Source organism: Condylura cristata, unplaced genomic scaffold (assembly GCF_000260355.1).
Source record: "Condylura cristata isolate star-nosed mole 26May11 unplaced genomic scaffold, ConCri1.0 scaffold00047, whole genome shotgun sequence".
In the NCBI taxonomy this organism is placed as follows: domain Eukaryota; kingdom Metazoa; phylum Chordata; class Mammalia; order Eulipotyphla; family Talpidae; genus Condylura; species Condylura cristata.
The window spans coordinates 2,399,646-2,424,027 of NW_004567148.1; the positions used below are offsets into that span (position 1 = coordinate 2,399,646).

The 24,382-nt window shown below is 34.8% G+C and overlaps 1 protein-coding gene across 1 annotated transcript in view; it reads right to left on the bottom strand.

Annotated features, from left to right (window-relative positions):
• ADAMTS20 (ADAM metallopeptidase with thrombospondin type 1 motif, 20) overlaps positions 1–24,382 on the bottom strand; it is a 158,918-nt gene that overhangs the window by 15,292 nt on the left and 119,244 nt on the right. Inside the window, exons 29-36 of the mRNA XM_004694783.2 lie at positions 11,859–12,026; positions 5,913–6,086; positions 5,663–5,833; positions 2,766–2,966; positions 1,686–1,815; positions 1,465–1,559; positions 1,284–1,378; positions 648–781 (exon numbers count right to left, since the gene is read on the bottom strand). Coding sequence (XP_004694840.1) covers positions 648–781; positions 1,284–1,378; positions 1,465–1,559; positions 1,686–1,815; positions 2,766–2,966; positions 5,663–5,833; positions 5,913–6,086; positions 11,859–12,026 — 1,168 coding nt within the window. The remainder of the gene's footprint in view (positions 1–647; positions 782–1,283; positions 1,379–1,464; positions 1,560–1,685; positions 1,816–2,765; positions 2,967–5,662; positions 5,834–5,912; positions 6,087–11,858; positions 12,027–24,382) is intronic.

The following is a 24,382-nucleotide window of genomic DNA, read 5'->3' on the forward strand; positions in this document are numbered from 1 at the left end:
ATGTAACGGATAACACTTTTTTTTTATTCATTGATATATTTTTACATCATTGCTCATTTTTGTACAATGTTTGATTTTTCTTCTCAGGTGTTGTGCCCATGGAATTCCCACCAAGATATACCACCATAGACTCTTGTGTTCTTGCCTCTTTCCCATTCTGATCCCTTTCTCTCCCCCTGATCAATGTCTCCAATGTAGAATTTGTCTTTTTTTCCCCCCTAATGCCTTGCATGGTTCCTCTATATTCCTTCTATAAGTGAAATCATCTAGTGCTTTTTTTTTCTCTTCTGACTTATTTAATTGAACATCATCCCTTCTCTCTCTATCCATGTTGCTGCGAATGACGTGAGTTTGTCTCTTTGATGGCTGAGCAGTATCCCATTCTGTATTAGACCACATCTTCTTGATATTCTCTGTTTTGGATAATTTAAGTTCTTTTCATATTTTAGCTATTGTACATAGTGCTGTGATGAATACAGGAGTACAAGTGAAATACTTTATTAAGTAATTTTTTGATAATATTAGGCCCTTCTCTAAACCCTGGATACCATATATATATGTGTGTGTGTGTGTGTGTGTATACATATTGCTATACTTTAATTTGCAAATAGAGATTTTCATTTTACAACTAGGGATTTAGCACTTACTTTTAATTTGCATAGATGTGAGATCAATTCTTATTTTACTGAAGACAGTGTACCCAGCAGCCAAGTAGTCATTTTTACATTCACAGTCTTGCCTCCTACTTCCATTAAAAGGACATTCATAAGGATTTTGTAATCTGTAACAATGTTAGAATATTTTTAGTATTAGATGAATCATAAGCTGAATGGTAACCTTCAAAGTTGAAAAGTAAAAGACACACTCCGCTTAAATATTACAGCATCTAGTTAACAAGGAAATAAAAGTTAAAGACAATTCATTAAATTAAGGAAACTTAAAAGCAGTTCATGGAAAAATATTTCAACTATAATTATTTTAGCTTCTGTTACTGGAATTAATTTGATGTTGATGAAAATGCACATAGGTCTTAAATATTCCCTTCTCTGCTGTCCCACTGTTAACCCCCAAGTGTTCTTAATCAATCGTTGTCAGTACATGTTAATACCCATACCCTCACATTGAACAAGCACAGGTAACATCCAGCTTAGATCCTAATATGTGTAACTACTCCAAATTATTTGTCACTCTTGTGAGTTATTCAAGGATCACTCTGACATTAGGAACTCTAATTCTTCAAAGGACCATAAAATTGGACAGATAAGCCAAAGTTGAGTTCATACCTAAAACCATACACTTCAGAAAAGTTGTCTTCTTCACCTTTGACCAGTGATATATATTCTTTGGGGCTCTCCAAGTACATGCCTGCACAATAAACCTAGTGGGAAAATACAAAAATCTAGAAAAACTTTTTCCAAAGTAAACAGCCACAGTTAAAATCAAAGAGCAAAGCTTCTGCAATACCTTTATTATTCTTCCCTTAATGTTAAGGTAATAGTCACCATCCTTGGTAATGTTATTTTTCATCTGAATTTCTTTGCAGCTGGTATATGTTTTACCTTCAAGGACGAGTGAATACAACTTATCAAAACTGAGCAAATTACAAGCACAACATGAATTTAGCTCAATCATACACGTAGAGTTACTTCTTAGGTACAGGTAGGTTGTTGAAGTCTGTTACTTACAATTATTTATGTAACATTTCTTCTGAGCATCGGGTTTTAAACGCTTTAAACATAAGTCACTGGAAAAACCATTTTCAGTCATGCATTCCACTCTTCTTGCCATGATCCCAATTCCACAAGTCGCAGAGCACTGTGAACACAACAATTTGAAGGCAAAGAAGACTAGATTATAAAGCTAGTAAATCCATGTCTCTTCCTCTCAGACTAGGTAATTTTAGAACAAACTGATGATGTATTGTGGTTAATTCTGCTGCAGGTACAAAAATACCCTGGAAGCTGGACAGATACTTGAAAAACAATTGTTTTCTGACTTTTGTTTAATATATTTGGTATAATTATATTAATAGTATATTGTAAATATTTCCTAAATAAAAATCATTGGTGGTTATTAATACTACTGAATTTTTCTCATTAAATTATTTACTACATTTGAAAAGCAATAATTACTTGCTTTCTATCAAGTACTGGAATATAGTGTAAATAACTTTTATTACTTACATATCAGACATTTTATTTCTCCAAACCAATAAATATTGCTTCAGCACTTATTCAAAAATGTAAGGGACATTGGACCCTCCCTAGTAGCACAATGGGTTAAAGCGCAGCACTACAAAACTAGCCAAAGCCATTTCAGCATGAGTTCTATCCCCTGCCAGGGAAGTGACCCACATGGTGCAGCAGACCTCTCCTGTCTTGCCCACTGCTCCCCTCAGCAGTATACTTTGTCAATCTGCCTGTTCTGCTCCCCACTGTGTCTCTGGAGAATCCTCTAACTGCCCCTACACCTCTGGCCTGTACTCCAATTCTGAGTGCATAAATAAACCTTTTCTTTATGAAAATAACTAGTAGTATGATCTCTATTCTCAAACAGGTTATAACAAGCATAGAAAAATGAGGAAGATATTCCTCTCTATTTATACATAACGGATACAGTGATTTTTAGAAAAGAGGGACATGTGACATTTGAGCATTTAGTTAAACGTGTAGATTACCAGCTGTTCCAAACCGTCCCATACACATACTTTTTCTGAATGAAAAGATCTCATTCAGAAGGGTTTACATTTATAATTATATTCTAACCTTGCTCCATTTTCCAACTTTCCAAGTGGCTACATGTAAACAGCTCCTAAAATTGCATTTGTAAACCTGAGGAGAAGGCAACACTGGACATTTTCCATAGTATACAGGCGAAAGCTGATGGAGCATATATTTCTCAGTAGACTCAATCTTGATGCAATCTGTAATCCTTTGTCGGTAATTAAATCCACAGTTACCTGTGCACTGAAAAAAAATTAATAAATCACAATCAGAGGGGGTGCCTTAGACCTAGCCAGGTCCTTAATATACCCTGTGCTATGTCATTCCCACAATCATCCTATGTATTGGCTTCATTTACATATGAATAAATAAAAATTCAGAGACAGTAAGCAGCTTTCTGAGTTATACCAATTGAAGAAAAGAATCCAAAATCAGTGTAGATTGTCTGTTTGTGATGTATGCATTTGTGTGTGTGTGTTTTCTATTACACTAACAACTAAGAATATTTCAATTGAATGAAATTCTCTCAGTTGGCATAAATTTGAAGGAATAAAACCTATTGGGGTTCTTACCTGAAATAATGGATATTATTAGTAAGATAAATCATAAGAATTTCTTGATTTATTGTTAATGTCAAAAGACATTATCAATAAAATAAAAAAGTCAAACCATAAGATGGGTGAACATATTTGTAAACCATGTAACTGATAAACATTAGGACCCAGAAGCTAGAACAGTACAATAAAAGGGTAAATCACTCAATTTAAAAAATGGGCATATAAGTTAGTATACAATTATTTAATACATAAGACATGATGTATAATGCCAATTTGCTAAAGTAAGTGATTCAGATGTCAACTAAAAGTCTAGACGTAATAGATTTCTACTTCTAGCAAAAATAGAGTAACAAAATAGTTTCCTTCTAACCTGACATAACAAAAGCACCTGGATAAATTATTTTTTGTCTGTCAGGGTTATTTTCTTCCCAGGGTTATTAGTAAAGAAAAAGAAGTAAAAAGATATCTAGGCTTAGAAGGAGAAGTAGAAGTATTTTTTATTTGCAGGTGTACATAGAAAGTGCTAAGGTAATCCACACACAAAAAGAATATTAGATACAATAAATGCATCCAATATACAAACATCAATTCTATTTCTATACACTAGCATTGGACTTTCAGAAACTAAAACTGAGAGTATGATTCCAGTTATGGAAGAATAAAAACTAAATTAAAATATTTCAGAATAACTTTAACAAAAGAAGTTCAAGACTTTTATAAGTAAACTACAAACATTTTGAAAGAAATTAATAACCTCTGGATAAAGGAGGAAAATGTCATGGTCATGGATTGGAAGATGTATTATTAAGTCCACAGTATTCCTCAAATTGATGAGCATTCAAAACAATCTCTAACATAATACCAAAGCTTAGTGTTACACAGAGTATGAAAAGTTGGTCCTAAAACATAATTTTCCATAAAGTATAGGACACAGAATAGCCAATGACTCTAACAATGAAGTCAAAGTTGATCCTCTCATACTTTCTAATTTCTAATCTTATTCTAAAACACAGTAACCAACTCTCAAATAGAGACTTCACAAGTAAATTCATATATTTATGATCAACTGATTTTTGACAATGGTAATGAAATAACATTTTTACAATGTTACCTAAATAACTATAACACATTGTGACTAAATAATAGTATTACCTAAATAACAATGTTACCTAAACACCTTAATATTCCCAGCAGCCTTATTTATAATAGCAAAAAGCAAATGAAATCAAATGTCCCATCAATAAATGAATAAATTAAAAATATAATATTAACCTACATAGGAATTTTCTCATACACATCAAAGAATGAAGTACTGATATATAAATCTTAAAAGTATAATTTAAGGTGAAGAAGCTTGACACAAATATTGTACTGTATAATTCTACTTATAGGAAATTCCACAACAGAAAAATACATGGAGGCAGAATTTATGTTAGTGGTATCTGATGTTGGGGGAAGAAGGGAATGAGAAATGACTACTAATGGGAGTTAATTTGGGGGTGTTAAATGTTCTAAAACTATGTCATGGAGATAAGTGTCCAAACTTGGGAATACACTAAAATTCACTAAATTTTAAACACACTCACATACATGTTAGAACTAGTAGAGGACAATACAAAGTTATTATTAATTGTAGTATGTTCAAAAAATAAGTAGAAACATTGAACACATAAAAACTTTAAACTCAAACTTCCAAAGATTATTACAGCAAAATGAAAAAAATCTTTTTCATTTCATAACAGATCAGACACCAAAAGAAAAAATGGTTAGTAGATTTAAAAAAATCCAACTATTGTCTAATAATATTCTCAATTATAAAGGGGAATTTCAATACTAAAGGGGAATAAACTATCCATACACATTACAACATAAGTGAGTTTTAAAATACTTATCCTACATCAGATTTTAAAAAATTGCATATGTTGTATCATTCCATTTATGTAAAATGAAGAGTAAGGAAAAATTATAAAGTAGCCTAAGAAATCTTTTTTGGGGGGTGGAAAAGCTATTTTGAATATGGTAAATAACTTAGTGCGCGTGAGTCCTTAAAACACACAGGGGCAACCTGTGCGCATCCAAACAGCTCAAACAGTACATTTTAAATTCATGCAGTTTATTTATGTCAATGTTACCTCAGTGAAACTGTTTTTTAATAAATGGGCACCTATCTACGGTCAATCTGCCACAGTGCTCTGCTAGTTTCTGTGATATTCATTTATTTTTAATATAGACTATTCCTGTCAGTGGTTTTGTCCTTACATTCATATGTATCCCATTATCTGCCTTGCAATTCAAATTCAGATTGTGTTTTAACTGGGTCAAAGTTGAGATTGAGTTGTTTTGCTCAAGGGGCAAAAATCCTCAATTGCCTCTTTGCCTTACCTGAGATGAGTCTCCAGTGACTACGATATACTTGCAGGGAAAAGTCCTGCACTTTTGGACGGAAACAGGTCTGGTTGAAGGTTCACAGAAACTTTCATTCACTTGAATGTTTTGTACGTCCACGCATTTCACTTGCCGAAATGTCTCCTTTTTCTTACATGAAGTTGAACACTGGAAAGGCAATGGACAAGTGAATCCCATGCTCTTTTATTGAAAAGTTGTCTTTGAATGTTTACTTGCCAGTACTCACAGGCAGCCACTCTCCTGCCACCCACTGGTACTGCACACAGTCTTGACGCCAACAGCTTCTCTGAAAGTGCGGCTGGCTGGACCTATCACACAATTCCTGGGCCACGCGACCCACACCTCTTAGTCGGCAGTACACATCCCTTTGCTGAACTCCAAAGCCACAGGTCACAGAGCACTAGAAAGGAGTCCCAGAGATATGAACAATTAGGTAACAAATATAGAATACATGAAAGCAACAAAATAGAGCCATGATCTACTTTTCTGTCTCCATTAAACAGTGCTAATATGGTAAACGTTAAATAGAAACTATATGCAATAAATATTTCCAACATTATCTGTCCTGGAGCATTTATATAAATATATTTAGTAGATTCTCCTTATTTCTCAGTAACTGTTGGAGTCTTAATGCAAAACATGATGGACTAATCATGCACATTGGCTAAAATTCATTTGATTTTTTAAACCTGGAGCATCCCTTAAACCCTTGCCTATACATGCAATTTTCTACACACACAAAACTAGATTCAAGTTTGTGGTATGTTCTTTATACCCATAGAGTTTTGCTAATTTGTTGATTTCTGGTGATATTTCAATAGACAAGAGTTTGGAGGAGCTGGTTTGAAAGCTGAAATCCTGGGCAAACTTGTATTAACCTAATTTTGGTAGAAAAAATGATTTTGTATTATTTGTAACATCCTTCAGAACACTTTCCAGACCTTTTATTCCTGTTAACAGTTCTACAAGGAAGGTATCAGGCTGAGGATACCACAGTTCCTAGACTCCATACTGATATTTCACTGGGCTACCTATAGCAAGATGCAAACGGATCTAGCAGTCTTCCGGTCTGTTTCTATTCTAGAACACAAACCAAGTGTTGTGGTATCATCAGTAATAAAGTCTGCTAAAAGCCTAGGATGTTTACTTAATTGATGTCTACACTCCTTGTTATTTTAGAAGACACTGCATGTCATATTCAAGGATAGTTGGGAACCCATTACCGTTCCCAACTTTGATGTTCCAAAGTTAAAATAGTAGAAGGCAAATTTTAGCCAATCTACAGGCACTAAAGCTATCTTTGCTATTGCAGAGAGATAAATGTTGGGATACGCATTGCAAAATTAGTTTTTTATCAGGGCTGCTTCATTTGGCCAGTTAATAAACAATTATTTAAAATGGAAAGGCTGAAGTAATCTCTTTAGTTATGTTACTGATCATTTATTACTAAATTAAGATTTTATTTCATTAGTCAATTAGTTATGACTATGTTGTATTTTGAAGAAATCAATAATGCAGCAGAACTTGCTAGCAGCAACAGAGCATTTTGAGTTAGAAGGCTCTAGGGTTATCTTTTTCTCCAAATTTTATTGATTTGCCACTCATTTGTATAACCACATAAATCAGGGACTACAATTTAAACTTCCATATAACAATATTCCCTAATCACGCTCCACCAAATCTTCATTACCAGAACCCTATCAGCTTCTCTTCCACCCCCTTCTACTCTTCACCCACATTCCCTCTGGTAACTGTATTTTCAGTCTGAGAATTCTTGCAATTTTTGCCCATTTGCTTATTTGGTGTTTTATATTTCACAAATGAGCAAAATCTTTTAGTAATCATCTTTAACTTTCTAACTTATTTCATTTAGATCCATCCATTCTCTCTGAAAGGGCACTTCTACCTTTTTTCTAGAAATATTCTATTGACTATATATTCCATAATTTCTTTAGTAATTGAGAGAAAAGCAGTTAGGTTGGTATCATGATTTGGCTGTTCTGAATAATGTTACTATGAACTTAGGAGTGCATATTTTTTTGTGTTTGTGTTATCATATTCTTTGGGTAAATAACTAAAGTGGTATCGCGGTTCATAATGTAGTTCCATTTTTACTTTTCTGAGCAATCAATCATGTTCCATAAAGGCTGTACCATACTACATTGTCACAATGTGGATGAGGGTTCCTTTTTCTTCACAACCGCACCAACATTTGTTGCTGTCCCTTTTTTGGCATGGGCTATTCTTACAGGGGTGACGTGGGTCCTTGTGATTTTGATGTGCATTTTTTATAAATAAAATAAAATATTGCACATTTCTCAGTTTCCTTAGGCCATCTGAATACTTCTTTGGAAAAGTGTCTCTTTAGTTAGGTCTTTTGCCCATTCTTGACTTTTTGTTGTTGCTGAATTCTATGAGTTCTCTATATATTTTGGAAATTAATCCTTAACAGAACTGTGATGTATAAATATCTTCTCCCAGTCCATATATTGCATTTTTCTTTCCCAGTGCAAAAGCTTTTTAGTTTTGAAGTAGTCTGTGCTCATTTTTGCTTTTGTTTCCCTTGCCCTTGAAGCTTTGTCTCAAAATACATCTGTGTAGTTGATGTCCAGGAAGATATTTCATGTTTCCTTTTATGTATTTTATGGTTTCAGGTCTTACATCCATATATTTACCCATTTTGAGTTAGTTATTGTATTTGTAGAGTTTCTTTTTCTTTCTTTCTTTTTTTTTTGTGATTATCATATTTCCCACCAACATTTGTTAGAGTTAATGCTTTCTCCATTGTGTGCTTACAGCCCCTTTGTCTAAGACTAGCAGTACATATTTATGTGGTTTTATTTCTAGGTTCTCTTTCCTATTTGTAGTTTCAACACCACACTCTTTTGATTACTATCACAGTATAGTCTAGTTTGAAGTCAGGGATTGTGAAACTATGCTGTACTTAAAAAGTTGAACTGATAAGTGAAGCTGGTCTTCCCAAACTGGTAAAGTTAAGTGAGATAAAATGCCTTTGTTGCAGAATGGTGGTGGGGTATATACTTTTTTTTTTTCATTTTAAGTGATTCTAGTATTTAATTTGCCCCTAAAGGTATTCATCAGGACTCAGGACAAACAGCCCTATATAGCAATTTTGCTTCTCTTTAGCAGCATTCATTAAAATGCATTGCTAAATCCTTTCATTAAATAAATGATGTTAAATACCAAATGAAAAGTATGCCTTCTAAACTCATTTGAGCACCTCTGTGGTCACAATTTGCCAGATGAGTCTTTCCATTTGAAGTATAATGTAAAATAGCAATGAAATGAAATTATTTTATAGTGAGTGATTATATTAAAGCAATGTTACAATTTATGCAGACTGAACAACCAGTGATTATCTTGTAACTACCTCTGAAATTACACTTCTGTTGAATATGTTATTATATGTATGTCATTATATGTATGTTGTACAGTGACAGCCTGCAATTGTTAACTTCATGTGGTACTTTTTATAGACTAAATCAAAAGCCAACCATTTCATAAGTGGCCATTTGTTTCTGGCAGAGATTTGGGGACTTGTGTGGGTGTATGAAGCTAATTTCTCTGACAAGGAAAACTAATTCCCAGAGAAGAAAGCAGACGCACACAAAAGCATCTGTGTGTTTTATCATCTTTGAAAGTTCATATTTGTATCTTAGAAACTCCTGAAATAATGCCTTTAGAGAATCTTCTATAATTTCATTCTTGGTGGTAAGCCAAGGTCAATTTGTTAGCCCTGATGATTGATTCACTGTTGCAAGGGCAAGGGTTAGAAAGTGTCCCTCCTGAATACTAACCACAACAGCTGCAGCAGCTGCAGAGCAGCAAAAGAATCCCAGGAATCAGCAGGAATGCTGGTGGTCAAACAGCAAAAGGTCTCCAACTTTCACCCCCACCCCCAGGCTCCTGCGATGTCAGACTCAGGAGGTATCCAGTGCCTTTATATAGTTTCACTCTTTCAGGGAAAGCTACTTTGCTGTTATTCTGTCACATCTTGGTGAAGTAACGCAAACGTCAACTTTAAACAATACCACAATATGACAAATAGAATTAATAAATTAAGAGGTGATGAGTTTTCCCTCCATTAAATCACAGTATTTGATGAGGTGTTTAGCTAGCTGATAACCTAGGTGCCTCATGACCAAGATACCCATTGTCTCCTAAGATTCAGTAGCCTGAGAAAATGTTGAGGAAATAGACATGGATTGGGGTTAGATTTACCACCTAAAGATAATGATAATTCATGGGCAGATACTAAGAGACACAATCATAATTGTTTTTTTCCAGAGTTCACACTACATGCAGGCAAATAATGGCAAAAATATAACTTGGGAGGCCATGTTACACTTGAAAGAGGTGAGGAGGAACTAGATGGGTGGTGGTGTGATTGCAATGGAGATTTAAGTGTTACTTCGACAGGAGAGTAGAAACCTGTTGGTGACTGACTGTAGGGCTAGGGAGCAGGAGACAAGCTGGACATAGTATTTCCCTCTCACACAGCTTAGCAGATAGCTGCTTTCACTTGATTAAGCAAGTCAATGGGGGAATCTTCTAAATCCTGGCCACTGCTAAAGCATGAAAATAATTACATTTACTTTACCAAAGTTCATTGTAGAAGTTTTGTATGATTTTGTAGAGAAGATATAAGTCACACGTTTTCTCCTAGTTTTTGGTCCAATATTAACCACAGCACCCTAAGTTTTGACAGAGGCTGTCTCTTACACAAAGAAACTTCAGATGCTCACTGAATTTAGGAGCATTTGGTTCAATGTAATGATGCACTGACATAGTGCCACTCAAAAGCCAGTTCCCTACACTGAGAGTCTGACTCTTTACAATAAAGGGTGCTGACTTAGGAGCCCAGGCGAACACCCCTTCTTCTCGGTCCTGTCTGAATCACCATCTTCCTGATAGACGCAGCTCCAACATCAGACAGAGGAAGAAGTTCCTGTAGGGTAAATGAAACTAACCAGCCTTGATCAGGCTGATGCAGAAGTCACTTGAGAGTGTGGGATCTGGGTGCTATGGACACCTGGAGCATGAGTGTGTACATGCATTAGTGTGCATACCTGATCCTAGAGGCCAGGTATAAGGACAGCATTACTCAGACAGAGGGTGATGACAATAGAAGAGAACACCAGAGAGAGGAGAGGAAAAGAGCAGAAAGATTTGGTGCTGGGAAGCTCAGTTGCCTGCTTACCTCTCAGAGCAGCCCCTGCCCAGCCTGTCCTGTCTCCTTGCATGCCAAGCTCCCTGCCTGGTGTGCCTGTGTGCCTGGTTCCCTGAGAGCATTAAAGCTTGAAATATCTGCCAAGGGCCCCAGGACTTTCCTTTATCCATCTGCCTGAATCCTTAGCGAACCTGTCCTGTGCCTCCTGGCACAACAGTTCCATCAGCAGAACATAGATCCCTCCTTTCTTGGTCCAACTTGGCACTTCAAACCATGTATATGAAGCCGAAAGCACCTCTGAGAGCAGCCAGATGGCTCGACAGAAGCCTGGCCCTACCGAAACCAGGCTTCAGGGAGTTTTTCCAGTTTATGATTCTGACTTTTTCAGAGTTCTTTCCTCTTCAGTATTTCCCAGCCTCATAGCCTGGCAACCACACTGAAATGTGGGTTTCCCCCAATTTAGATTTTGAAGTTGAGTATGCAAGGCAGGTATCCATCATCCCCCTTCTGTAAACTGAGTTCTAAGCCTGGATTTCATCTATGAACTAGCTTCATTTTTGCTGAATATTTCCAAATGTGTCCACTTTATATGTATTTAGCCCAGCCTGGGTTACCTGATTCTCTAAGTTACTTTAAATCCAAGACTTGGTGTGGAAACTAAGCAGTTGCTAAATACATTGTCATATACATTTACTATGGCACCACTGGGAGAATATTATAATCATTAATAGTCCCCCTCGTGTCGGTAACAGGATTCTTTGTAAAGTTTATGGCCACAAAAAAAATCAAATGACTAATTTATTTAACTATAAACATAGCAAATGGGTTAGCATTGTAAGTATTAAGTCAGAGCATAGATTTTAAAAAAGTATAACAGAAAAAGCACAATTTAGTGTTGTAAAACTTTCAGTGAAAGTAATGAGAATGAATTGAGTTACTTTATTAATGAAAAAGTGCAGATATAATTAGGACATCACATACCGCTTTCCATCTGTTGGCTTTCCACGAGGGGCATCTAGCAGACCTACAGGCTTTGTGAGTTTGAGGTTTCTGAAGATGACTGCAATTTGTTTCTTCTAATTCCCCTTGGAATTTGTCAATGCAAAACACCACACGGTGCTTTAAGCCTTTACCACAAGTCGCTGAGCACTAGAAAATAAATGTGAATATGCTTGATTTATCTTAATTTTATTTATAAATACTGAATTAATTTTATTTATAAAAACTGAAGCAACCAAAATATCACTAATTTGATATCTAACCAAGAAGATAATCTGTGCAAAAATGATTGTCCACAGCACACCAAATATTTTCCTGGCTTTCTTGACATTAAAGACCTTCTGTAATGAAGTGTTATCACACATGATCTAATAAAATTTGCTTTCAATTTTGCATAGTTGTCACCTATTCTATTTTTGATGCTATATGCACAGTGTGTTTTAACTTTTAATAACAAATTCAATCATCTGTCAGTGCAGGAAATTGATTGAGAAAGCAAAATGTTTTAGTTTTTTAATGTGCAATTCAGTTTAGGTTTGCTGTTTGCATTGGTCTTGGAAGCTGCATTAATCTAATATCAGCCCAATAATCCATTTAATGAAAAACATAATACTAAACTGACTATAAAGATACAGGTAAAATAATAATTTTACTTTATTTTTCAGCTAGTTGCCATTTTATGAGTAGCATTAGAAAAGGTGTGGGCATTGTACAGCAGCTCTGTCCCTCACTACATTTGTCATTTTATTACTTTTCTGAGGCTCAGTTCTCTCACTATTAAAATTGGGATAATATCACTGATATGTTATTATGAATATTAATATGACATAAAGAATAGGAAATATCTAATATTGTGCATCATCAGTAAATACTGGTTTCCCCTCCTACCAGTTACTTTCATATAATCTCAGAGATTGTTGACAATGTGGTTTCATTTAAAAACATAATGAGTTCTAAGAATACAAAATAATACATCCTGCATTTCATGTATGAGTTTACAGACATTAAGCTACCTAGTACTATTAAATTCTTAAAATCTTATAAGATAAAAATATAGTCTGGAGAATAATTTACCTTTGTCTATTATTTGAAAATTATATCGCATTTTTGTAGGCAATTAATGTAGCTCAGAACCTTGATTATTAGGACTAGTTATTATACCTGAGATGTTCTCTTATCTCCCTATTAACAAAGTTCTTATGTGCTACTTTATTCTGTGAAAATTTCTAATGATTCTTCCTGTACTATATTAAGTGTACATTGTTTTCTGCTATTAACTTTCCCTTTCATATCTATTTATTTCCTCTACTCTTTTTGGCTACTTATATTGGGCATTTCCCTGTGGGTTCTTTACTGCATTGTTTTGTTTTGTGTTCAAGCAGCATAATATCCTTTATACCAAATACATCACACATTATCTGGAAGTATGCAAACCTGTTCACACATGGAAGAATATTTCCCTGCTTTCATGTATATTATTTTTTCTAGCTTTAAAACTGTGAATTGATGACCAGTAGAAAAGCAATCATCATTGTGAGTATTCATGCTATCAACCTACTAGTACTTAAGTTCTATAATATATCAAGATTTGCAGGTAAATATAAATTAATTAAACAACATCTTTGGCTTTTGACTTTGATTCGTCCTCAAGGTGCTTATAATCTAAATGACACATATCATCCATTAAATTATTAAAGCCACAGAACTTATATAATATTAAATCCATAAAGGTGTGGGGGGGAATACTAATACTACAAGACACTAAAGACTATTAAAATAATACAATAGGCCCTCCCTGGTGACACAGAGGGTTAAAGCACAACACTGAGAAGCTTAAGCCACTTCAGCATGAGTTCCATCCCTGCCGGCCATGAGGTGATCCACATCAGGCAGACCTCTCCTGACCTGCCCGCTGCTCGCCTCAGCAGTGTACTTCGTCATTTGCCTGTTCTGCTCCCCACTCTGTCTCTGGTGAATCCTCTCACACTCTGCATCTCTGGCCTGTACCCCAGTTCTGTACGAATAAATAAATCTTAAAAAAAAAATACAATAAATCTTATGTATTAAAAAAAATTTTTTTTAAGATTTATTTATTTGTTCATACAGAACTGGGGTACAGCCCAGAAGCTCAGGGGCAGCGAGAGGCTTCACCAGAGACAGAGCGGGGAGCAGAACAGGCAGATCTACGAAGTACACTGCTGAGAGGAGCAGCAGGCAGGTCAGGATAGGTCTGCTGCGCCATGTGGTCTCCTCCGGGGTAGGCGGGAATCGAAAGCATGCGGAAGTGGCTTTAGTTTCTCAGTGTTGTGCTTTAACCCGCTGCGCCACCAGGGAGGGCCCTTATGTATTAAATTTAAGAAAGTCATAAAAGGTATATTTCTTTCTGGATTATTTCAGAAATACTCAAGGGATGGTGAAATTTAAGCTCAGTCTTGCAGAAGTAGGTTTAATAATAGGCATTTCAGTGGTTATATATGTTTGATGTGTCTTTTCTAGAAATGCTTTGTAAAATTCTCAGTTCTTTTAACAGTGTCAAAATCTATGAATCAGTAAATTGCTAATCTTTCTGATGAAAATGACCAATTCATTTACAAAGCTACATAATCACAAAGCTACATAATCACAAAGCTCAACTGAAGATTCTACTTTAGAATTCAGCAGTATATTTTCTCTATCAGCAATATTTATGAATTAAACTGGATCTTATAGTACAGAAAAACCAAACAAGATTCTTCTTCACAAAACTGAAGTGCTTTCTACTACATTTTGAAATCATCTTTGACTTCCTTTCTTCATTGGTACTATAATCTATAACCAAGACTAGTAGAGTTTCAACAGATAGTTTTTCATTTGCTCAAGGCTTGATAGTGGTTCTCTGTTGTCTTTAGTAGTAAACCAAGAATTGTTTGTTTTTAATTTAATGTTTTGAAGCACTCTAGATTCCTTCTTCTAAAAAGAAATCATTCCAATTGCCATGAGAATAGAACCTTGTAATAATTCACTGGCCAGTTTTTCTAAAATGGGCTGTTCCACTGATGACACAGGAAATGATCTTTTGATGGTATGTTTCAATTTAATGGTTATGTTACACAGTAATGCCTACCTTTAATTTTAGCTACCAAGATACTTTAGGTAACTATTTGAAGACCACAAAACAAGAAAAAATAAGAATCTAAAGTTTGGTCTATAGAAGAGCAAGTGAAGTCAAAGTGAAGAGGAAGAATTAATTATCCATAGGACCTATTTTAATTTAGTTTGAGCAGAAAAGTAGCTACACTAGAATTTTAACTAGGAATGCCTATCTCACATGGCTCTTCATAGTGTCATCTCTGAATAAATGTATACGTTTGTTTCTGTGTCCCTCATGTAAATGTTTATAAACTTTCCCACTATTAAAGCTAACATTCAACACTTAAAATTTTTTAGAAAGTACTAAAAAGAAGAGCTCTAACACTCATTGTAAGTTCTACTTGCATATATTGAATGGCTATTATAAGCAGACAGCTAGTGAGATTAGTGACTTTAATGAAAATTCTAGCAATTTCTATAGATGTTTGTGTTTTAATTTAAAATCTCCTAAATTAATATAGCCTAGATAATTTCCAGATCTCTAAAATGACTTCCAGACAGTAAATCTGCAAATGACCTATGGTTTAAATGAGCAAAGGTCAATCATTTAAAATGAATTAAGTAGAACTAGAAGTTATAACAATAAAACTACTTTCCCCCTTAACATTCCTCTTTATTTACTAATAGAAAGTATTTCAAATTAAACAGAATATTTAAAAATGTAATAATAAATGTTTTATTCAATGTTGCATTTCTCACAAACCATTTTGGAGATGGTCAAAATTTGTGGCAATGAGTTTATAGCAGTCTTAACTTTATCTTTCAACCTATATCCATCCACATCATAATCCAGAAGTCATGATCCAGAAATCATTTCCACCAAGATAAATATCAATTTATCTCATATAAAATGTAGTGCTTTGATTAAAAAAAATTGTAATAGTTAAAACACAACCAGATATTAGAATGTCTTTTGTGATAATTTGAGAGGATTTGAAATTCTCAGTATAAGAATATGTGCTATTTATCTTTGTTTTGATATTTTTCAAAACTAAACTATTTTATTCTTTAGCAACATTAAAATATTTAAATGAAAATTTTTATCATAATTATTTGCTAGAGATTTATCTAAATGACATTTTTGAGTATGTTAAATATCTGTATAACATATTAATGAAGTAGATGAGTCTATAACATGACATTAAGAAGGACGATAACACAATTCCAGATTAAAACAGACCATAAATTAGATACTATGTGGAATAAAACAATATTGTGTATATACATCTATGCATGTCGGTTACATTCTCTTTGTTTTTAAGGCTGCTTATAATAGGATGCTTATAATATTCTCTAGATAAAGAGGCTACATCTAACCCCCAGAAACAGCATACTTTTGAAATATTCAGGAAGCCAATAATTGTATCTAAGGGGGAAAATCCAACTAAACTAAAACCTTAGATACGAGTTTCATACAAAAACTTCATAACTAAGGGCATTCCCTACAGTGATGGAAACCCATTTCAAACTGAGCTCTTCAGTTATTAGAGAGGTAAAACATTAAAGTAGTTCAAGTAAAAAGAGTATGGCAGAATTGAGTATTCTTCTGGTTAAAATAAAATCAAAAACTGATAAAACATGCATATTAAGAGTGTGAACTCTTTAAAATAGTGCTGCTACTGTTCCTTTAATTCAATGCACATGTGCATGAAGGAATAAGATACTAAATCTATCAACAAGGGAACCCATTCATAGTACTTCCTGAAAGATTATACTCAAGAGCTTGAAAGTTTAATGGAGTCTGAAAATTTCCTTTTTAACCTGTTACAGACATCCTTTGACTATGCAGCTTTAATAAACCAAGACAGCATTTGGCCTTAAAAATATTTATTACTAAAGCATTTCATTCTCTTGTATTACATCTGATTATATTTAAAATTTATAACTTCAGACATTTTAAATGCTTTAAGTCAGATTAATTTGCAATACTGCGTTCCAACTGAAAGGTTAAATATATGCTTACAAGACATACATCTAGCAAACATTCATATAATTGTTATATAACATTAAATTTAATTTTTATGGTCTAAAAATTTAATTTTTAGTATATACATATATATGTATATATACGCACACACACATATGTACATATGTAAAGATTTACAGCTCTAAGTCAAGCAATGCAATATGAGTGATTTCACATATAATTCTCTTGGCTAGTTCAAGTGAATGTAATATTTAAAGATGATTTATTATGATTGTAAGATTCTGAAATTAGTACTTTAAAAGTTTTATGATTATTTTCACTTCTAATATAAATCCTGAAGCAAAGTTGTAGTAACTCATACAGTGTTTTATTCAAAATTCTCAATTATATCTATTTTCCACACACAAAATATTAGAAAGCCAGAATGAAAAATCACTTAGTAACTGATAATGAAGAGGTCAACAATTGGAATAATTTTACTAAATAATAACATTTGATGAAGAATCACTGAAATATATATTATTTAATGAACTTATTTTGCTAGAAGCAGAGTAAACATATTTTTAATTGATTTTACACACACACACATAGTATGATTAGTTTGCAATGTAAGTAGTGCTTGTAACAAAAAAAAAACTCAGGAAAATAAACTTCAGCTTATAATTTATTCTTTACCTTTCTAATGGCAGTTTATGTGTACTATAAGGGGATAATCAACATTACAGATTCCTCTATAAAATCTGTTTAGCAAGTGGAATTAATCTAGAATTCCTTTGAAGAGATTTTATTGACTCACTGAGTAACATGAATCTTCACAAGTATATAGAAATAGGGAAAATGTTATGGTCAATAGAGAACAAAAAACTTGTCTAATTTTAATAATTCTTTTGGTGTCACTCTTACAAATTTACTTTTTTTTTTTTAAGATTTATTTATTTATTCATACAGAACTGGGATACAGGCCAGAGATGCGGAGGGTGAGATTCACCAGGGACAGAGCGGGGTGCAGAACAGGCAGATCAATGAAGTACACTGCTGAGTGGAAAGGCGGGCAGGTCAGGAGAGGTCTGCCACACCATGTGGATCTCCTCCGGGGCAGGCGGGGATCGAACTCATGAGGAAGTGGCTTAAGCTTCTTAGTGCAGTGCTTTAACCTGCTGTGCCACCAGGGAAGGCCCCAAATTTACTTTTTCTTGATGTTTTTGTAGAAAAAAACACTGGGACATTATTTTTGCTAGAATATGTGGCACATTTCATAAGGAAAAATCTAAACTTATCTTATTCCCTGGGAGCCTACATCCAGAATCTAGAGCATCTGCCTTTAGAAAGGAACAAAGCAGAAAATTATTCAGTGTGGGTAGACCATAAAAAGGTAAAGAGATCAAAAAAATAATAAACACACTTTAAAAATATTGACATTCAAGACATTACTTACTATGGTAACATTTACAAAATCCCTAAAATCAAGTGCCAGCAGAATAGTAGGTTTTCCCATTTCCCATTTCTACAAATGTTTTTGCAGTAACTGTGGGAGTTAACAGAAATAAAGCCAAGAAGTTTTCTTTCAAGTAGGGTTATAAAGGTCTGAAAAGGAATATGCACAAAGAAGTCACAGATGAGAAATAAAAAATGAGCTCTATGAAATCTTTGATAAGGAAAAGAATTGAAATTTAAAAGCACAATAGCCATTGCTCATATTGTCTTGAGTATGCAGTAAAAGTTTGAGGCAAAACTATCTAATAATATTCAAAAAAAATTATCTATGTTAAAATTTAAGTTGGAATTTCATAGTTTTTATTGTGACAGTTTTACAGTGTCTCTTTGTTACTGGAGAGGACAAATTAATAAAAAGATCATGGGATTTGAAATTAGAGACATGCATTTGAGCAAAGTTGGGCTGGATGTTAAACTTGGTTCATCTTTATTGCCTTCATAAGGTACAATAAATACTTACAACTTGGTGTCTCCCTGGTAGGGCAGAGATTAAAGTCTCAGTGCTCTCAAGCTATCTAAAGCCACTGCAGCATGAGTTCCATCCCAGGCCAGGGACCTGACCCACAAGTGGTGGCACAGCAGACCTATCCTGTCTCACCTGCTGCTCCCCTTAACAGTGGATTTTAGTAGATCTGCTTGTTTGGCTCCCCACTCTGCCTCTGGTGAGTCCTCCCAAGCTTCCCCTCCTGTATCTTTGGCTTACACCCCCAGCTTTTGTACATATATAAATAAACATAAATCTTAAAAAAAAATCCCACACCTCAGTGTAATTTGAGATAAAAGGAGATAGTGTAGGAATGACCCTAACACAATGCTGGACACAATATTCTAAATGCATATTAAACCTCCCCTAGAGGATATGGTTGCTCTGGAGATGCGTGTGATGTAGTACCCTACATCAGCAAAGGTGTGAACCTATATCTCTGAATCCTATGAGTGTTATAAAGTTACCTCAATAAAAAAAATATATATATATACTTTTAAAAATTAAATTAAAAACAATTATTTATTCCTTTTGCTTTCTCTTCCTTTTCCAAATTGTAAGAAAAAAAAAACATAGCAAAACTGATGGCATATGGCATACTATAACATGAGTAGAAAATGGGACCTGTTTGAGGCTCATGAATTTAGAGTTCTGGCACTGAGATACGGCAAAATAAGGAAGGTGATCATATCACTGGAATTCTAGCAAAGTCTTTAATCTTTTTTTCCCTGAGGGGGCCAAAAGAGATCCTCTTTTCCCAGATACTGAAAACACATCAAAAACTTACAGTGGTTTTCAGAGTGGGAGTAGGTAGGTAGTTAGGTAAAATAGAAGATAAGTATCTAGTTAAAAAAATAACTGATTCAGCTCAAAAATAAAAAAAGGTAGAGAGGCCACATATATTTATTTCTTCTCCCTCCACAACTAGTCAACCTATAAAGTTAAAGTAAATACAATAGATTACAATAACATTGTAAGATACGAAAGGATATAAAGAATGGAGAAAATCGGTGTCAAACACTGCCCCTGGATGCAACAGTACTATAGCCCTGCATCTTATTAACCAGATTGGAGATTTATTCTGGAAAAAAAAATTAACTTTGTTACAGAATTACAGATGCTAGGGGATGACAAACAGGGAATGCTCCACATGGGAATGCTCCACATGGAACTCTTAACCTAGTCTCTGTGCTCACACTCTGCTTTCTCAGTGAAAGACAGTAGAGGCCCTTCTTTAACAAACATAAAAGAAAAGTTCCTCAAAGTAATGAATTAAGGAAAATAACCAGTCATTAACTATCCATATGCAATTTCCAAAAAGTCCTAAAGCTTTACTTTTATAAAAGTGTGAACTGCAGAGAACCAACTTTTGAAAAAAATCTTCAGGTACAAAACCACTCCCATACCCACAATAAAGAATTTGAAGAATAAAGATTTAAAAGAACCTCAGAGTGGCAAAGATAAAAAGAAGATACCAAAAGTATCAGTGGCCCAGGCCTGGAAACAAGAGCACATCTGACAGATTGTCCACTAGAACTATACCAGACTGCACAAAAGCTCAGAAAGCCTGAAGATTAAGGATATTCTTCAAAATTTTCAGGGAAATTATTGTCAAGCTAGAATTCTATAACCAACAAATTATTAATCAGTTGAAGACATCTACCTATTTATACAAATAGAAAAATGTAGCTTCTATTTTTTTTTTTCAAGAAAACAATGTTTGGAGTGAATGAATAAAGTTTAAAATGAGAAACATGTGATATCAAGGTCATCAAATAAGAGATGAGAAATCTTCACCTGAGTGAGATCAGAGGCAGATGAGGGGAACTAAATTAGAAACAGCCCAGGAGAGCTAAGTATACAGAAACAAGCATGTATAGAGATGTTACATATGTTGAAGAATTAAGCTGAGGGGAAAATGTGACTAGAATGTAAAAGAACCTGATCAAGTTTTTGTTATGTCTACGCATCATCCATCCATTCACCCACCCTTCTCCATCCATCCAACCAGCCAACCAGCCAGCCATCCAACGACACACTTCTCTGGTGTACTGTTGGATCATTTGTGTTTGAGTCAACTAAAGTATTTTTTCCTTTGTAAAAACGATTGGGCAACCTTTTGAATAAAGCAATTTTCATCTATAGGAAAACAGATGAGTTGTACTTCCTATTTGGCTCCACTCTGATGAAAAATTCTGAGTACTAACAATAAAATTTATTTGGAAGATAGGAATATGGTATCAAAAGTATATATAAGAGATTTAGATTCTCAACCTCAGTCAATAGAATAGGTCACTTTTTTAATGAGGAAAAAGTCTATTATTTGAAAATATGAAGGTACACATCAGAAGCCACAGATAAAAAAGATTGAAGAACACCTCTCAGGTAGGAAAAGCTATAACCAAAGACAATTCTTTATCAGTCTTTTTGATCATTTTTCTCCTAACTGTATATGTGTTATGTTGATAAGGTCTATATTCAAAAATATTACTAATCATATTTGGTTTGCTAATGGGTTAGTGTAAAACTCGGGGGGTCTCTCTCCCTATAATGCAGGACACTATATAAATTATGAGGATATGAAAAGCAGACATCCCTATTTACTTATGACATGAAGGTGGGGGACTTACTATAAACTTAAATGAGAATTTTAAATATATAAATATAGGCTACAAGGGAAAAATAAACATTCTACACTTGTGCTTTAAAAAAATATTGTGCTATAGGAAAGACATGGAATCAACCCAAATGCCCAAAAGTAGATGATAGGATAAAAAGATGTGGTACATATACACAATGGAATATTATTCAGCAAATCAAAAAGATAAACACATGCCTTTTGCAGCAACATGGATAGAGCTGGAAGGGTTTATGCTTAGTGAAATAATCCAGAAAGAAAAAGAAAACTACTGATGATTTCACTCATAGCAGGAGCATAAAGGATCAGGGTAAAAAAAAAAAATCAATAACTATATAGCAGAGACATTTTACATGGGTGGAGTGGGGAATGGGATCAAAAATGGGGGCGGGGGGTTGTTGCACTGGACTATGGTGATGGCACACAGGTGATTTGGTGATGGGAAGCCCACAGGGATAACAACTGAGATGGAAAAAGTCGCAAATTGATGTAAAAATAAACTATTATATTTAAAAATATATTGTGCTAGTAACTATATCTACTACACATATCACATATGAGTTTATACTAATGGAAGGTCAGCATAAGACCTTGGTTGATAAGTTGAACTTTGATGCAATATTAACAATACTGTTCATAGCAAATGTGGCAATATTCTTTTAGAACTATATTCTTTATAGTTCATTCATTTCTACTAATGAATGAATGTCATATTTTGAAATTGTCATAATGAAAATATTAGGATGATTAAGAAGTTGAACTAAAGAGATACATTTAGTCAGGAAAACAGAAAAACAGATGCCTTTAAATATCCCCCTTGTAGATGCTGATACATTTTTATTACAGGACACTGAATGAGAAGTACAGGTGAATATTGTGTGTGTGTGTGTACACACATTTCATGCAGTAGAGCTCTTCAAGAGTTTTGTTGTTGTCCTGATTTTGTGGAGTGCCATGTGGATCAAAAAGATTTCCAATTTCTTCTTCATAATTCTTCTACAGCAAGTTTTAAATATATAATAAATTTCACCTCAAAATTCAGAAGAATATAATTTTCCTAGAAAGAAGTGTGCTGTACTGTGTTATGGTATAACCTTCAATTCTAGGAAGCTCTGCTATATGTGGAAATCATGTACTTCAACTGAGATACTTGATGGCAAAATGTAAGCTTTGTATAAAAGACAGGAAATTGGAAATCTCTCCCAATTTTAGATATACAAAAAGAGAACTGCATTTTTAAACCGTTAACAATCACAAAAATATGTATTTAAAAACTTAAGATAGTTAGGATTTTATGAAAGTGCTGTATTGTTAACTCAAATAAGAAAATATGAATTTCTGCACCTGCATCATTGGACATCCTTTAACAGAATAACATGCCATTCTTTAGTTATTAAAATTATTAGAAGGGATCTGGCAAGAAGGCAAGAAGGGTGAAGAAATTGAGCTCACCTCCTCCACACATACACACCTAAGTTACAACAGAATAAAGTCAACAACTATGAACGAAATTTGACTTCAGTATATGCTTCGAAGCACAATGCCACAGAAAAGGGTAGGGCAACTGTTGCTGTGTTTGAAGTGAATTTGGAGCAGTGAAACCCACCCATCAGAGATAAATGGCTATGACGCTGAGCACCTCAGCCACTGTCAAGAGCACATGCCCACACCACACTTTGGAGAGCACGACTCGTGATGCAGTGTGCAAAGCAGGCATGTGTGGCAGAAGTGAACCACTGAAGAATTAGAGGCATAATGGTGCTTTGTGATTAACTCCTTCCTTGAATTTGAGGCTCCCATCCTAGAATAACAGGAGCTTACACAGCAGGGGGAGCCCCAAAAGATCACCTGTGCTTCCTGGTAAATGCAGCTACTACTCACAGTTGAAAACTGTGATGTCCAAACTGCTACTCTCACCCAGTGCTAAAACTGAGACAATTGAATGATCTCACAAATCAGAGCTTATGAACCTGGATTTTGTAGCAGGAGAAAATAACAGGATGTGAAAGCTTCATATTTGAAAGACAAAGAGGACAACTCCCAGCTTGTGGTTTCATCTCAACTACAGACCTCGCCCAGTATTATATCTACTGCTCAACCAAAAGCAAAAAGCTACAACTGTGAAAAGACCACCTGGGACATTTTGGCCAAACTGTTACGACTGTGGATCCCTTCCTAAAAACCTGGGTATCTGCAGCGTAGCAAGAAACTCACAATCTTGATGTTCAATGGAAGCAAACTAATCTTTCCTATGGCCCAGTAGTCCCTTCCTACTTACTGCCCCTTACTGTCCCAGTGCCCTACTAATCTGAATGGATTAAATGTTAGAGATCTATGAAATAGGCTTCTAAATATTTTAATTAAACAGCCTAGGAAGAGCTCCACCAGCTCCGGAACCGGCAAGATGGCGGCAGAATAAAGATGCCGAGACCATTACATCCAAACTCGCAAGGGATTATATAAAAACTGGCTATAGACTTTCATGTTATGAGTTTCAACCCAAATGAGAATGCGCTGGCCTCACTAGAAGGAAAATAACTGAGGGAGAACCATCGATTAGGGAGTTCCCATAAGGGAAGATGCACAGACAGGATTAGCTGAACCCTGCTAGTCTGATCCGGAAACGCCAGCAGCTTCCTACTCGTTCAGCTCCTTTAAAAATCTAGGCGCCCTGGAGACTTGCTCAGGGGTCTACCTGCTTGCCACATCTACCCCCCCCCCAAAAAAACTGTAGTAAAACCCTGGAGTTAAAGAGACACAGCTGGGCTCTGTGAAAGGGCCCCAGGCAGGGGGGAGGCACTGCTCTGGGTGGGACTATTTGGACTAAACAAACA